Raw genomic sequence first — 15,553 nt, 5'->3', positions numbered from 1 at the left:
GGCTCCTTGAAAGGCTCCCCTGACAAGTGAGATTAATGACAGTGTCTAATCTGTAATTATAAAACCCAGCCAGTAGTGTAGTCAAGTGTAAACAGAGTATTGGTATATCCATTAGGGGTGTAATTTTTTTTTACCAATATAGCTGTACAGCCCCTACATAGGACATAGCTATAAAGCTCTCTTACACTGGGACAGCACATTCTCCTTCCCATGGGGGAATAGCTGTATAAGGCTACATCTATGCTACAGAAGCAAAGCTACAACATGGCACTGTAGATGCTTCCTACCTCGATGGAAGGGGGCTTTCTGCCATTGTAATTAATCTATCTCGCTGGGAGGCAGTAGCTGGGTGGCAGATAGAATTCTTACGTCCCCCTAGCAGTGTCATGCGCCCTTAGTACAGTACTCAGCGCCAGCTGGTTGATCTAATTTTTAAGTGCAAATGAAACCAGGCCCTAGTATAAGCAGCCTTGTGTGGTAAATGTGCACCATGTGGGTGGACTAGGCCCTCTAGAGGCTCTGTACCCTCCTGTAACAGGGGGCTGGGCGCTCCCCTACCCCCAGGGCAGGAGGCTGAAGGGTTAGAGGGAATGAGGTGTGCAGATGCTGTGGTGAGAGGCTGTGCAAGGCCCTTGGCTAGATGGGGTGTGAAGCCGAGGCCCTGACCGGAGAACACCCTGCTCTCTAGGCCCCCCTGGACTAGGGTGACCAGACAGCAAGTGTGAAAAATCGGGACAGGTGGTGTGTGTGTGTGTGTGTGGGGGGGGGGGGGTAATAGAAACCTATATAAGAAAAAGACCCCAAAATCGGGACTGTCCCTATAAAATCGGGACATCTGGTCACCCTACCCTGGACAGACTCCTAGGAGACCTCGTTCCTGCGGCCAGAGCCCTGGACTCCACGGCCCCGGCCCCGGCCCCTGCCCCCACCCCCTCTGGAGAAGCCCCGCCCTCTCCGGCGGACGCTTCGCTCCTCTCAGTGGCCCGCGGGGGCGATTGTCACGCGGCTCGCCGTCACCTGACCAGTGTGGAGTCACATGACCGGTGCTGGTTGTCATGGCCGAGCTGGCGTTGGTGCTACTGCTGGTGGGGTTGGTGCCCACGGGCGCCGTGTGGCCACAACCCCAGCTGGTTCGCGAGTCGCCGGGTCGCTGCCGCCTGAGCCCCGGCCGGTTCCGGTTCGGCTACGCGCGCTCGTCGGCGGTGGGACCGGGATGCGCGGTGCTGGACCAGGCCTTCCGGCGCTACTGGCGGCTGCTACGCGACGCCGGCCCGCGCGCGCCAGGTGAGGGGCCCGAGCCTGCGGGGGCTCCACGGTTATAGCGCTTCTTGGTGGGGGGAGCGGTATGGTGAGGGGAGGCGGAGGCGGGCTGCCGTGGAGTTTGGAAGAGGGTTATGGTGAGAAGGGGATGGGGTGTGATGTTCTAGTGAAGGAGGGGGTATAGTCGGGGGAGGATGTGGTGAACTGCTTTAGAGTGGAAGGTGTGATCCTGCTGTACTAAATGGTTCCCCAGTGTGCGAAGCCCCCACATTTTGGTATTCCCAATGAAGACTTGAGGCTGGCAGGCCAGGTACCATCTTGCTTCCCCTGTGGTGCAGGTACTCAGCCTGGGCTGGGGTTTGTAGGAATACTGCAGACCAGAGTGCTTATATGTGTTGGGGTGCTTCACATTGCTACCTCCCTTCTGTTCGGGAAGCACAAAATAAAACACTAACTCCTTTTGTAAAGTGGGGTGCTTGGCTGGACTGGAGGCTGATGGGGCTGGGATAGCTTGCCCTATGTCAGCACTGGACATTGAATTAATGCATGTCAAGGGACTTCAAAACTCAAGACCAGTAGCACTATTTCCATGAAGTTTTAAAAGAGAGACCTATAGAGACACTTCTTCAGGCACACATCTTCCACTGCAGTCTTTGCAGCACTGGCAAACTTGAAATAAAAAATTACTACAAACAAAGATGCTACCGGCTTCATGACTCCTGATTCTGAGACTGAGGGAAATGGAGTGCTTTGGTTTATCACAATGTAGGTTAATAATGTGACTGTATTGACTAACCAGTAGCCCCTCTTCCTGTCAGTTGCAAAACTGCAGCCTTTGGGCAAGATGTCCTCAAAGTGTTTGCGTGTCTGATTATGAAAAGTGCATGCACTGGGTTGGCTTTTGGTTACAGCAGTCAAAAGTCTGTGCTTCCTGCTGGTCTGCATGGCCTTGTTTCTCAAGGCAGGTTTTACAGTTGGAAATTAACATGTATGGATAGAGGGCAACAAATAGCAGCTGCACAAAAATAATTCAGGTGATACTTTTAGATCACATCTATGGTATGTGTTTTATAATAATAGCTTATGGAACATCTGTGTTCTAACACAACTTTTTATTTGTAGTGAGTACTGGACTTGTTGGGCTGTAACACAGATCTATAGCTGTTATCCCACAAATACTACAAGCCAAAACCATGTTAGCCTAATTGGGGTAGGAAGCTGAGAGTGGGTACAGTTAGATTTGTATATATGAGCCCAGCTGCCTCTCCCTGGGTCACACAAGTAATATATAATTTCTTCCTTTAAATGCACGCACGTCTGTTTTCTGTCTTCTAAAAAGCTTAATCTTGTTAAATTTCATAGTAAGATTATATGTTGGTAAACTGGGAGCCAAAGTGGGCTCCTCATTTAAAACGAACCCATGCACTAAAACATCTGGTACGGTGCTGTGAATTCTGAGTTTTCAAGACATTGGAAAGTAAGTTGCTTCAACCCTCCTAATGGGTCCCTTCCCTTGACTCATACCCAAACTGGCTTCCTTTGAGACCAAAACTGGCTATTAGTTGTCTATTGGAGTCTAGTAGCCCCAGTCATAGATTAAGGTCCCATTGTACTAGTTGCTGAATGAAAATAATACCTAGTTCTTACATCAGACTTTTTGTCAGTACCTGTCAAAGTGCTTCACAAAGGAGGTCAGTAACATTATCCTCATTTACCAGATGGAGAAACTGGAGCACGGGAAGGTAAAATGACTTACCCAAGGTCACCCTGCAGGCTAGTGCTAGAGCTGGAGTAAAACCCAGGTCTTCTAATTCCTAGTTCAGTGTTCTCCCTGCACCAAAGTGTTAACAATTTTAACATAAAACTGTAAGAAACACAAACAAAATCACACTGAGATGTCAGGTTAAACATTTGTAACAGATATCCCAATCCTTAATACCAGATGAAGCACAGCAGTGACTTGGCAAACATCTCCTGAACATGTGTATATAAAATTCAAGCACACTCAAACAATACACTGTAGATTGTTTAAATAAAAGAAGCTTGTTCTGGTTGATTAAAGTCAATGATTACCAAACCTCCGCCCCCAAGCCTCCAGACAGGTGAACAAAGCAGTTTCGCTCCCCATCTCACTTCCTGGATCTTGTTTGTCAGTTCTGTCAAACACAGGCAGACACTAGATCCCATTTTCATTGGCAATCCAGTCTTAATTCTAAGAGTGATGATAAATTGACCATACTTGATTAACTATGGAAGTAACCTGAACACTCATTGAGCTCTCATCTGTATGGGATGAGGCTGCTGAATTGGCCTGTGTGTTCTGTTCTGAATTACATTCCTCCCTTTTGTGCATGGGCCTCAAGGTGCTTCATAAATATCAATGAATTAACCTGTACTGCCCGTCAGGGAAGTGTCACCCCCATTCTACAGATGGAGAAACAGGCAGAGCTGACAGGCCAGATCCTTGCTTAACGCCAAGTCAATGAGAGTTAGGTGCTTAAGTGCCTTTGAGGATCTGGACGTAAGTGACTTGCCCAAACTCATAACTGTTTATAAGTATGGGAACAGAATCCAGAGCAGTCCTCCACACTAGACTTCAACTACTCGCCCATGCTCCTGCTCTGAAGATGAAAGTGGCACTTGTTTTATTCCACCCCCACCCCCTTTGGGTGTTCACAGGGTGTGATGGTAACCTAGGCATAGATGGTGTGAGGCCTACAATTCTGGTAAGTGTGCTTGTAACCCAAGGTCAGTACTTGGAGGACTGCCCTTTATTGAAGTTCATTACTGTTGTAAATATAGGAGGGCATTCACTGCAGGAGAATGTGTCTAGTCCAGAGGTCCCCAAAGTGTGGGATAGGCCCTCATAGGGGGTGTGGAGAAATGTTGGGGAGAGGGTGCGGTGGGCCTGGGCCAGCCCCTATGGGGGGCAGGGAGGGAACACCACCCAGCCCCTCTCAGCTCTGCTCCAGTCCTGCCCCCAGCCACCTCCTGGCCTCGTTCCCAGCCTCGGCACAACTTCGCCCTCGGCCACTGGCCGCAGTTCTGTTCCCAGTCCAGGGCTGAGGCTGGGGTGGGAGCAGAGCACCTGGCTGTGGGTCTGGCTGCCGGCTCCCACCGCAGCCCTGCTACAGCTCCGCTCCCCCACCCAGGCTTGGCCACTGGCCCCGCTCCCAGCCCAAGACCCACCCCCAGCTCTGGCCCCAGCCTCGGCCCCCTTACCCCTGACCGCGTCTCCCCCATCCCCTTGGGCAGATGGTTGTAGACAGGGGTGGGGGGTGACCTTCAAAAGTTTGGGGACTACTGGTCTAGTCTCTTATTAAAACAAGCTGGGTCAGTTCCAGGCCTTCATGCTGTCAGTGCAGAGGCAATAAGGAATCAGCTGCCTCACTTCGCTCTCTGGGAGGGTTCTATGTGTGAATACGTTCTCTGTCGCTTTCTCCTTGGGTCTCTTGGTTTCTTTCATTCTCTTCAAATCCCATCCATGGCATCGGGGTTCTACTTTTTACCTTGCTTCCCCGCCCCTCCCTTGTGGTGGCTGCTGCTGCTGTAACTGCACCAGCTTTGGTTTTCTCCACTGTCTCAGCTCTTTCCCTTTCTAGCACAGCCCTGGCCCTGAACATGCTGCTCGCTATTTGAAGAGTAGTTGAAAGGATTCCCCTCCACATGTTACCCCTCACAAAGGCATCTGTATCCTCAGCACATTCTCTCCATCCAGGAGCACCTGCTTTGGTAGGGGAAATTGTCAAGCACCCCTGTCCCCAAGACAAAAAGCAAGGTTTTTCTAATCCTGGCAGGAAGGAGACATGACTTACTCCTGAGTTCATGCTACACGATCAAGTGCTGAAGGGCAGAAACTTGGTGTGGGATGGCTCATGACTTCCCGGTAAGCCGGTACCTTTTTGTTGTGGCTGTGGTCATGTCCTCCAGAATCTAAACTTCCATTTAAAAATATTCCCCTAGCCCTTGTTGTCATGATAGCTCAGTGGTATGAGCATTGGCCTGCTAAACCCAGGGTTGTGAGTTCAATCCTTGAGGGAGCCATTTAGGGATCTGGGGCAAAAATCTGTCTGGGGATTGGTCCTGCTTGAGGTTTTTAAGGTCAGGCTTGACAAAGTCCTGGATGGGATGATTTAGTTGGTGTTGGTTCTGTTTTGAGCAGCGGGTTGGGCTAGCTGACCTCCTGAGGTCCCCTCCAGCCCTGATATTCTATGACAAGAGCTTTGTGTGGCTTAAAATCTCATCTCTTTTACCAACAGAAGTTGGTCCAATAAAAGATCTTACTTCATCTGCCTTGTCTTGCTAATATTCTTGGACTAACATGGCTACAACTACATTGAAAACAAAGAATAAAACCATTATTCACACTTCACCATCTATACCAGCAGGAAAATATGACCATCAAATCACTTGGAACATTTCTTAGTGTTTGGGCTCGTGATTGTGTGTGCCCACATCTTCCTCCTCAGCTTCAACATGTCTTTGCATACTTTCCAAAGTACAGTGGCTCATGCAGCGCTCAAATTACTCCCTTGTGACTTGTCTAATTGTGTTGATTAAAAAAAAAAAATCTTATTGCAAGGTTTTGTTAGCTATAACAGAGAAAAGGGAAAAATCCAAGCCATATATGGAAAGGAATATTGTGTTCCATTGAACTAGTGTTTAAGTGGAGTTCCAGTTAGAAAGGGGCCTAGTGATCATATTTCAGAGAGTTGGGGAGACTTCAATGTGGATTAGCTACTTATTCAAAATGTGCCCATGCAGAACTCTGATCTAGTTGGTCTGGATTATTTGTATTTGGAGTGAGCATCCAGTGCCCACAAACTAAACCCTCTGTGAGCTCCCCAAAATATTCTCATCTACTCAACCTCCTCTTGCCCTCGTTGAAAGAACCTGTTCAAACAAATAAACTTTGCAGCCTGACCACCTGGTTGCTAAACTTGGCCTTTGGCAGATGGAGGTGTTGTTTCACACTGATACTGAGAACACCCTCCCAGCAATACTCTCTCATCCACACAGGCGGCTGTAAACTCAAATTGCCTTAGCTGGTGGCAGCTGTCATGGTATCAGGTGGTGACAGAGGCAGTTGCTTAGGTAGTCAGAACCCCAACCATTTAAGGGTTTGTAGGTCATAGAAAATCTGGGTTGGAAGGGACCTTAGGAGGTCATCTAGTCCAACACCCTGCTCAAAGCAGGACCAATCCCCAACTAAATCATTCCAGCCAGGGCTTTGTCAAGCCTGACCTTAATAACCTCTAAGGAAGGAGATTCCACCACCTCCCTAGGTAACCCATTCCAGTAGTTCACTACCCTCCTAGTGAAAAAGTTTTTCCTAATATCCAACCTAAACCTCCCCCACTGCAACTTGAGACCATTACTCCTTGTTCTGTCATCTGGTACAGGTGAGAACAGTCTAGATCCATCCTCTTTGGAACCCCCTTTCAGGTAGTTGAAAGCAGCTATCAAATCCCCCCTCATTCTTCTCTTCTGCAGATTAAATAATCCCAGTTCCCTCAGCTCTCCTCATAAATCATGTGCTCCAGCCCCCTAATCATTTTTGTTGCCCTCCACTGGACTCTTTCCAATTTTTCCACATCCTTCTTGTAGTATGGAGCCCAAAACTGGACACAGTACTCCAGATGAGGCCTCACCAACGCCAAATAGAGGGGAATGATCACGTCCTTCTATCTGCTGGCAATGCTCCTACTTATACAGCCCAAAATGCCGTTAGCCTTCTTGCCAACAAGGGCACACTGTTGACTCATATCCAGCTTCTCATCTACTGCAATCCCTAGTCTTTTTCTGCAGAACTGCTGCCTAGCCAATCGGTCCCTAGTCTGTAGCAGTGCATGGGATTCTTCCATCCTAAGTGCAGGACTCTGCACTTGTCCTTGTTGAACCTCATCAGATTTCTTTTGGCCCAATCCTCTAATTAGATCCCTCTGTGTCCTATCCCTACCCTCCAGCGTATCTACCACTCCTCCCAGTTTAGTGTCATCTGCAAACTTGCTGAGGGTACAATGTACGCCATCCTCCAGATCATTAATGAAGATATTGAACAAAACCGGCCCCAGGACCGACCCTTGGGGCACTTCGCTTGATACCGGCTGCCAACTAGACATGGAGCCATTGATCACTACCCATTGAGCCCGACGATCTAGCCAGCTTTCTATCCGTCTTGTAGTGAAGTCCATTCTTCCAGCCCATACTTTAACTTGCTGGCAAGAATGCTGTGGAATACCATATCAAAAGCTTTGCTAAAGTCAAGGAATAACACATCCACTGCTTTCCCCTCATCCACAGAGCCAGTTATCTCGTCAAAAGGCAATTAGGTTAGTCGGGCATGACTTGCCCTTGGTGAATCCATGCTGCCTGTTCCTGATCACTTTCCTCTCCTCTAAGTGCTTCAGAATTGATTTCTTGAGGACCTGCTCCATGATTTTTCCAGGGACTGAGGTGAGGCTGACTGGCCTGTAGTTTTCCAGATCCTCCTCCTTCCCTTTTTAAAAGATGGGCACTACATTAGCCTTTTTCCAGTCATCTGGGACCTCCCCCGATCGCCATGAGTTTTCAAAGATAATGGCCGATGGCTCTGCAATCACATCCGCCAACTCCTTTAGCATCCTCGGATGCAGTGCATCCGGCCCCAGGGACTTGTGCTTGTCCAGCTCTTCTAAATAGTCCTGAACCACTTCCTTCTCCACAGAGGGCTGATCACCTCCTCCCCATACTGTGCTGCCCAGTGCAGCAGTCTGGGAGCTGACCTTCTTCATGAAGACAGAGGCAAAAAAAGCATTGAGTTCATTAGCTTTTTCAACATCTTTTGTCACTAGGTTGCCTCCCTCATTCAGTAAGGGGTCCACACTTTCCTTGACCACCTTGTTGCTAACATACCTGAAGAAACCCTTCTTGTTATTCTTAATATCCCTTGCTAGCTGCAACTCCAAGTGTGATTTGGCCTTCCTGATTTCACTCCTGCATGCCTGAGCAATATTTTTATACTCCTCCCTGGTCATTTCCACTTCTTGTAAGCTGCTTTTTTGTGTTTAAGATCAGCAAGGATTTCACTGTTAAGCCAGGCTGGTTGCCTGCCATATTTACTATTCTTTCTACATATCGGGATGGTTTGTTCCTGCAACCTCAATAAGGATTCTTTAAAATACAGCCAGCTCTCCTGGACTCCTTTCCCCCTCATGTTATTCTCCCAGGGGATCTTGCCCATCAGTTCCCTGCGGAAGTCAAAGTCTGCTTTTCTGAAGTCCAGGGTCTGTATTCTGCTGCTCTCCTTTCTTCCTTGTGTCAGGATCCTGAACTCGACCATCTCATGGTCACTGCCTCCCAGGTTCCCATCCACTTTTGCTTCCCCTACTAATTCTTCCCCGTTTGTGAGCAGCAGGTCAAGAAGAGCTCTGCCCCTAGTTGGTTCCTCCAGCACTTGCACCAGGAAATTGTCCCCTACACTTTCCAAAAACTTGTCTGTGCCCTGCTGTATTGCTCTCCCTGCAGATATCGGGGTGATTGAAGTCCCCCATGAGAACCAGGGCCTGTGATCTAGTAACTTCTGTTACTTGCCTGAAGAAAGCAAACAACATCAAACCCAACGTCTTAAACTCCTGGAAATCAGGTGTGGCCAGTGCAGGTCTCAGGACCCTGTTGGGAACTCAAGTCTGCACTCCCGGCTCTAATCATCCTTGATGCTTCACTGATCCTAATTTGCTGTGATTGTGTGGTTTTTTAAGATTCTTGCTTGTGTTCCAGTCCTTGACAATAGCTGATTCATACAACAACTTCCTGGCACTGCTCTTAGCCTGGATCCTTGGCCAACAGGGTTATTATGTGATTGTCTCCATGTCCCAGAGCTGGTCTCAGCTCAAATGGCGAGCATGTCCCCTTCCCTCTGGATGCCGGCTTTATCTATGTTTTTCAAAGGGGTGTGGTTGCTCTGCTGCTTGCTTGCTCTCTGACAGTCAAACATACTCTTTCTAGCTGAGATCCATGGGGCTGGCTGGGTGGGACTCAGCTGCAGGCCCTGCTTGGTTATTGTTGCCCCATTAAATTCCTTGCTGGCTGAGGATCTCGTCCTATCCTGGGGATGGCCCTCCCTCAAAGGCATATGGGTGCACTTCGCTCTGCTGATGATCACTGCACTCTCTGTATTAGAGGATTATCTGCGTTCAGTGGGGTTGGTTGCTAGATCTCACTGGGGCGAGGTTGTCGGGAGAGATTCCATTAAGGCTCAGTGCTTTCTTTACATAACCCACTTCTGTTGCATGTAGCATTCCCCTTCACATGCTCCTTGGAGAGCTGGGGCAGTGGTTTTCGTTTTTCTCTGGGACAGGTTAGAATCGTGTGGGCTGTTTGGCTAGTGGGTGCCCTGCCAGCTCTCGGCTCATCATTGAGCAGACAACTCTACTGCTTCTCAGCGAGGCTGCTTCAAGAACAGCTGATGCCTGATGGAAAATTCTGAAAGGCTTTTGCATTAGAAACAGTTCTGCCCTTATTGGCTCAGCCTTGCAAGAGCAGAACCACAGCTATTGTTCTGCACTTGGAGAGAGCTGTTTATAGCCTGCACTATTAGTCTGCACTCTGCCTACTCAAAAAGAAGTCCATCTAAAAAAATCCCTTATTCACCTGACTCGATTCTCCACTTGTCTAGGCTGGGAAATACTGTCCCTTGTTTCTCTTGGTCCCAGGAAGAGTCCTGGGGTGAGCCAAGGCCCTACCTCTTCAGTTCAGTGGTGGCTGTTGCTGTGTCTCTCCCTCCAGTAGTGGGGTTGTGTGAAAGGGACATTCCCATCCCTGATACACTCAGGGATCTGGGTTTTCTGCTTTGCCCAGCCTGGCCAATGTGGCAGCCTTTGTTACTGACCTCTCTGTATTTGGGAGTTAAATTAAAAGACTTGCCACCCACCCCTTCTTCCCTCCCCATATCCTACAATCTGTCATGGAAGTATTTTTTGTGGTTCCTTAGAACTACTCTGCAAACTCTAGCTCACAGCATGTAGTCCCTCATGCCATCTGAATACTTGGTGGGCCAGAGCCCTTGGGAAGTCTTAGTCTCTGTAACTGTGTGCACTCTCATTTGGATCCTTTAGCATGTTGGTCCCCTTCATCTTCAGCCAAAGTGTGTTGGCACTGGTTCCCCCCATGAGTTAATGCTCAGGGAGGGGAGTAGCCAATGGTGCTGGTTAAAGTGGACAAAGTATGAGCAGTTGCCATTGGGCCTGGTGGGCAGCATCTCTTTCTACTCTAGAGCTGAGCTCTTTCTGACCTGAGACTGGACATAGCTGATCATGGTTCCCAGTAGTGGCTTTACGCTACGGCCCCTCAATTAATCATCCTTGAGATTGCTTTGGACAGTCCCACCCTTTGCTCAGCTTGGCCTAGCTGCTCCCATTGGAGTCAGTGAGTGTTTTTGCCCAGGGACTCCAGGGGGAGCAGAGTTAGGCCGATAATGGGTACTTTGGAAAATCCCACCCCAAAATCAAAACTGGGCACTGGTTTTCAGGAAGGAGTGACTAGGGCTCTCACCTGGTGGGCCACCAAGTACCACTGTATCCTCTCCGCTCTTTAACTTGGCTGGGCCTATTTTCCTCTGATCCTGTTGTTGCCTTGGCCAACCACATGAGGGGGGCCTGATCAGTGGGGACTCTCCCTTCTAATTTCATTGGATTGGGGCCTGGTGATAAGATTCCATTCCATAAGCCTCTTGATGCACTCAGAGATGCATTATCATCTTCCACCACAATGTTTGGAAATGGGGAGGAATGCCCTGGGGCCTGTGTCTCCGTCCAAGGACCCTGCAGCCCCTGAGACCGTCTAATACAGACGTGGGCAAACTATGGCCCATGGGCCACATCCGGCCCCTGGGACCGTTCTGCCTGGCCCATGAGCTCCCAGCTGGGGAGCCTAGTCCCCGGCCCCTCCCCCGCAGCCACGGGCCACGCTCTGGCCCGCCGCTCTTGCTGGGTAGTGTGGGGAGCGCAGCTCCTGCTGCTGGTACGGGGACGGGGAGCGGGGGGGGGGGGTTGGGTAAGGAGGTGGGAGGTCCTAGGGGGCAGTCAGGGAGGAGGGGGCAGTTGGATGGGATGGAGGTTCTGGGGGGGCGGTCAGGGGATGGGGAACAGGGAGGGTTGGGAGTGGGAGTCCCGGGGGGCCTGTCGGGGGTGGGGATGTGGATAGGGGTCGGGAGGGCAGTCAGGGGACAGGGAGGGCAGGATAAGAGGGTGGGATCCTGGAGGGCAGTTAGGGGTGGGGAGTCCCGGGAGGGCATGGTCAGGGGATGAGGAGCAGAGGGCGGTTGGATAGGGAGTGGGAGTCCTGGAGGGGGTGCTGTCATGGGGCGGGGGTGTGGATAGGGGTTGGGGCAGTCAAGGGACAGGGAGCACGGGGGTTGGATAGGGGGCAGGGGTCCCGAGAGGGGGTGGTCAGGGGACAAGGAGCAGGATGGGTTGGAGGTTCTGAGGGAGGCAGTCAGGGGGCGGGGGCACAGCCTTCCCTACCCGGCCCTCCATACAGTTGCGCAACCCCGATGTGGCCCTCGGGCCAAAAAGTTTGCCCACCCTAGTCTAATAAAACATGACCTCACCTCTTTGCTTTCCAAACAGGGTTCTGCTGTCCAAAGTGCTGTGTGAGCTGGTGATAATGTGGACTCTGGTCTGCCTTAGCTGCCACTAATCAGTCTAGCCAGCCTGTCCTTTGGCCTCTGCACTTCTAGCACTGAGGGCTGACAGCGCTGGTGAGGGTGGCACTTCCTGCTCAGGTGATTTGTTAGTTATTGGTCCCATTGCTGATTCTCCCATCATGTCCAAGGCAGCGCTCATCAGATTCTCCTACTTCAGGCTGTTCTTTCAGGTGTTTGGGTTAAGGTTCGAGGGGCAACACACGTTACTCCTGTTACTATTGTCCTGGAATGAGAGAATTAGGCAGCAGCCTAGCAAAGGGTTGGCTGGGTTGTTCGTTTGCTCTGGCAGTGTCTTCCAGGACAGGCCTTTGAGTTTGGAACTTGCTGTCCCCTTTGGTCTTATGAAGCCCTTTCTCTTGACCTTTATGGCTCTATGAACAGGCAGAGTCCTTGCCTCTCTCTGGAATAACACCTGCATTTGCCCCACTTGCTGGGGCAGTTCTTTTATTGGCAGTTGAAGCAATAGTAACATGACATTCAGCTCAGTCTAAGTTTTGTCGCCTTAACTAGGCTGTTTGTAGAGTTTCTCTGCAGGACCTCTCTTCCAGACCTTAGTTCACTCTTCCCTGACAGCCCTTCCAACCTTCCTTAGCCCCAGCCTGTAGTTAAAAGCCACACCTACCACACACGTGAGCAGGGGTCAGCATTTCCATCACTTAACAGGCAGTAGGTATCCTGCAAAGCTGGGCTTGGGAGGCAGAGTGTGCTGAATCAGTGTTTGGTTAATCCATATTCTGTATGTGTTGCAGAGGATACGCGACCCTGGGAGCCTCTTTGCGCTGAATTGCTGGTCTCCGTTGCCACGCCGCATTGTGATGGCTTTCCCAACATGGACTCTGTGGAGAGCTGTAAGCATCAGTCCATCACAAAGCAAGAACGGGGCTGGTTGGGTAGCAATGATCAGGACCAAAGTTCTAGGCCCGCTTTAAATCAGGAGGCGATATGCTGCAGCCAAATAGCATTGCCAGGAAGCCCTGGATGCAGTGTAACAAATGCAGTGTGTACACAGCTGTACAGAATGTGCCCTCTTTTAGGGAGTAATGACTTCTGGCAGCTGTCAATAAGACACTTAACCAGGGAGTCTCCTGTTCCCTGGAACCCACACTGCTGTGGTCCACCCCGGGTCACTGCTGTGGAAAACTTCAGAGCTCTGTCTGTTATACCCTGGATCTTGAGTCCTGCCTCACTGGCAAGCAAGTGGCTCTGTGGGGCTAGTTCTGGGCCTACAATTGTCAGGAATATATAGTACTCTCTATCCCTAGATCTCCAAGCCCTCTACAAAGGAGGACAGTATCATGATTTCCATTTTACATTTGAGGAAACCAAGGCACAGGCGGGGAAGTGACTACTGGCCCAAGGTCTCCCAGCAGGTCAGTGGCAGAACCAGGAGTAGAACCCAGGTCTCCTGACCCCATCTCTAGTGCTTTATCTGCTAGCCTATGCTGCTTTTCATACAAAAGTCAAGTTTACTATTGCCCTGTTCTTTCTTGAAACATTTTCACCTGAGACTGTATAAATGGGAAGGCTAAGGAGAGGGGGTTGATTATATCTAGCTCCCACATCTTCCATTATTTCAGAAGTCCACCTTTCAGTCTCTCATCTGTTGGTGTACATCAGTTATTGTTGAAGTGACCCAAGAGTGCTAAAGGCACTAAGCTAGGCAAGCAGTGTGGATTGGACCCTGGGTGGGAGCGAGAGTTCCTGGTGAAATATTCCTCTTTAAGCTATTTAAAACTTGGCAGCGCCTGGTTCAATCCAGGTCATGGAGCTGGGGCTGTAATAACTCGCAGTGGGGTTCACCTGGCTGGGGAGGGCTGTCCTAGAGATACTAACATCCTGTGTGGTGCTGTGTTTCAGACAAGCTGTCCACTTCGGAGGACCTTTCGCTGCTGTCTTCAGAGAGTGTCTGGGGAGCTCTCCGAGGTGAGGCTGCATTTTCCATTTGGGGTGTCTGTCCCCATTAGTGCTTTCTGCTGAGCCTTATTGCTGCCTCTACTCCCAGGCCCATTGGATGGAGCCTGTTCCAGTGTGTTCTAGCTTGCTTTGTTAATTGGGCTCTTCTCCTTTGAGAGGAATCCAGGCCCAAAGCCTAACTCTGTCTGTCTGCTTCCCGCAGGCCTGGAGACCTTCAGCCAGCTCGTCTGGAGAGATGAGGACGGGATGGTGAGTGTGACACTTGCTGAGCTGGAGAGAGGCATTGGTGCAAACTCTAGTGGGGATGCCCTGCCCTGCTCTGCCTCATGGGGAAAGTATTGCTTAGCTGCTAAATGTGGCCGCGCTGTGGATGGACTGCAAAGAGAATTCTCTTGAGTCTTCTGCCTCAAGGATTGGGGCTTCAGGGGGGAATTTTTAAACCGGGGACACAAGTGGACTCCTGCAGCACCAATGAGATAGCACAAGTAGGGCTGGGGACCACATGATTTGACAGTATAAGGCTCTGAATAGTGCCCAGCCACTGGCTGGAAGGAGCCATGTCCTGGAGCTCTGTATTGATTCTTCTAGCTGGCTTCTCCAAAGTGCCATCTTCAGGCTAATGAAGGTGCTCCTGCCCAGCTCTCCTGTGCTCCAGGGAGGTGGAGATCTCTGCCTGGGGAGGCAGCTAACCCTGCAGTAGAAAGCGCTGTCCTGGTGATGTTAGGGTGTCTGTGTATTTGCTCTGGCCCTTTCCTGAGTGGCTGCTTATCTCCCACATGCCCTTTCTTGCAGTTCTACCTCAACAAGACGGACATCGTGGACTTTCCCCGCTTTGCTCACCGGGGCTTGCTGCTGGACACGTCTCGCCACTATCTTCCTCTGAGAGCCATCCTAGAGACTCTGGTGTGTGCCCGGGTGCTCAAGCACATGCCCTCCCTTGCTGACAGGCTTGCCAGCCTTTGATGTGCATTGTGGGCAGAGCAGTCTGGCTAGCTGTTCCCTTCTGCAGGGCAGCTGGGGGCTTTCTGAGGGCCTCTGGGCCTGGGCACTGCATTGGCTCTGCAGACATGTTGGATGGTGCTACAGGGTCAGATAGTTCTTCCCAGCCAGGGCCAGACCTTACAGCTGGGTATAGATAAAGCACCATGGCAACGCTCAAGGGCGAGGAGAGGAGCTCACAGAGTGAAGCTGCCTGTTGGGTTTCAGCCACAGTGGAGAGAGGGGCTGTCGGAAGGGAGTTGGGTGGGGGTGGATCTAAACCAAGGACAAATGCTCCTAATGCCTTGTACCCCTTCTGGTTTGCTGTCCTCCTTAGGCCCCTTTTGGATTCACTTCCTGGGGAACTCTCAGCTGCCTCATTTGGGCTGTTTTCAATCTCTGTGCAGATGAATTGGAGAAAGAGAGAGCCCCACAGACTCTTCCCCTCCCCTCAAAGCTGGCCTTTTCTCTAGGCAGTAGGAACACTAGCCCATTGCATTTAGAGCAAGCCACAGTGGCTGATGTTTCTGTGCTTTTCCAGCAAGAATGGGGCCAGATGGAATCCTTGCAGATAGTCCCTTGGAATTATGCTTCTGGTATCTTTTCCCCAAGTCTCCCTCATCCCCCCCCCGCTGGGGAGCATTGACGTTTCCTGCCAGCCCCAGGGAGTAAAGGGCTATAGACCAGTGTGACTAATGAAGGGGCCTCACCTGCCTC

General features: G+C 50.6%; 1 protein-coding gene across 3 annotated transcripts in view; it reads left to right on the top strand.

Annotated features, from left to right (window-relative positions):
- Positions 1-999: 999 nt before the first annotated feature.
- HEXA (hexosaminidase subunit alpha) overlaps positions 1,000-15,553 on the top strand; it is a 32,851-nt gene continuing 18,297 nt past the window's right edge. Inside the window, exons 1-5 of one of the 3 annotated variants that reach the window (XM_042851606.2) lie at positions 1,000-1,284; positions 12,694-12,792; positions 13,802-13,867; positions 14,061-14,107; positions 14,651-14,761. In XM_042851606.2, the coding sequence (XP_042707540.2) occupies positions 1,056-1,284; positions 12,694-12,792; positions 13,802-13,867; positions 14,061-14,107; positions 14,651-14,761 (552 nt within the window). In that variant the 5' untranslated portion in view covers positions 1,000-1,055. Of the gene's footprint in view, positions 1,285-11,880; positions 12,023-12,693; positions 12,793-13,801; positions 13,868-14,060; positions 14,108-14,650; positions 14,762-15,553 lie in introns of those variants that run through there. The other 2 variants (XM_005280990.5, XM_008166797.4) reach the window with 2 other exon arrangements.

Source organism: Chrysemys picta, chromosome 10, assembly GCF_011386835.1.
Source record: "Chrysemys picta bellii isolate R12L10 chromosome 10, ASM1138683v2, whole genome shotgun sequence".
NCBI classification, from domain to species: Eukaryota; Metazoa; Chordata; order Testudines; family Emydidae; genus Chrysemys; species Chrysemys picta.
Note: the sequence above shows the minus strand (reverse complement) of the source record. Positions and strands in the feature narration are given on the sequence as shown.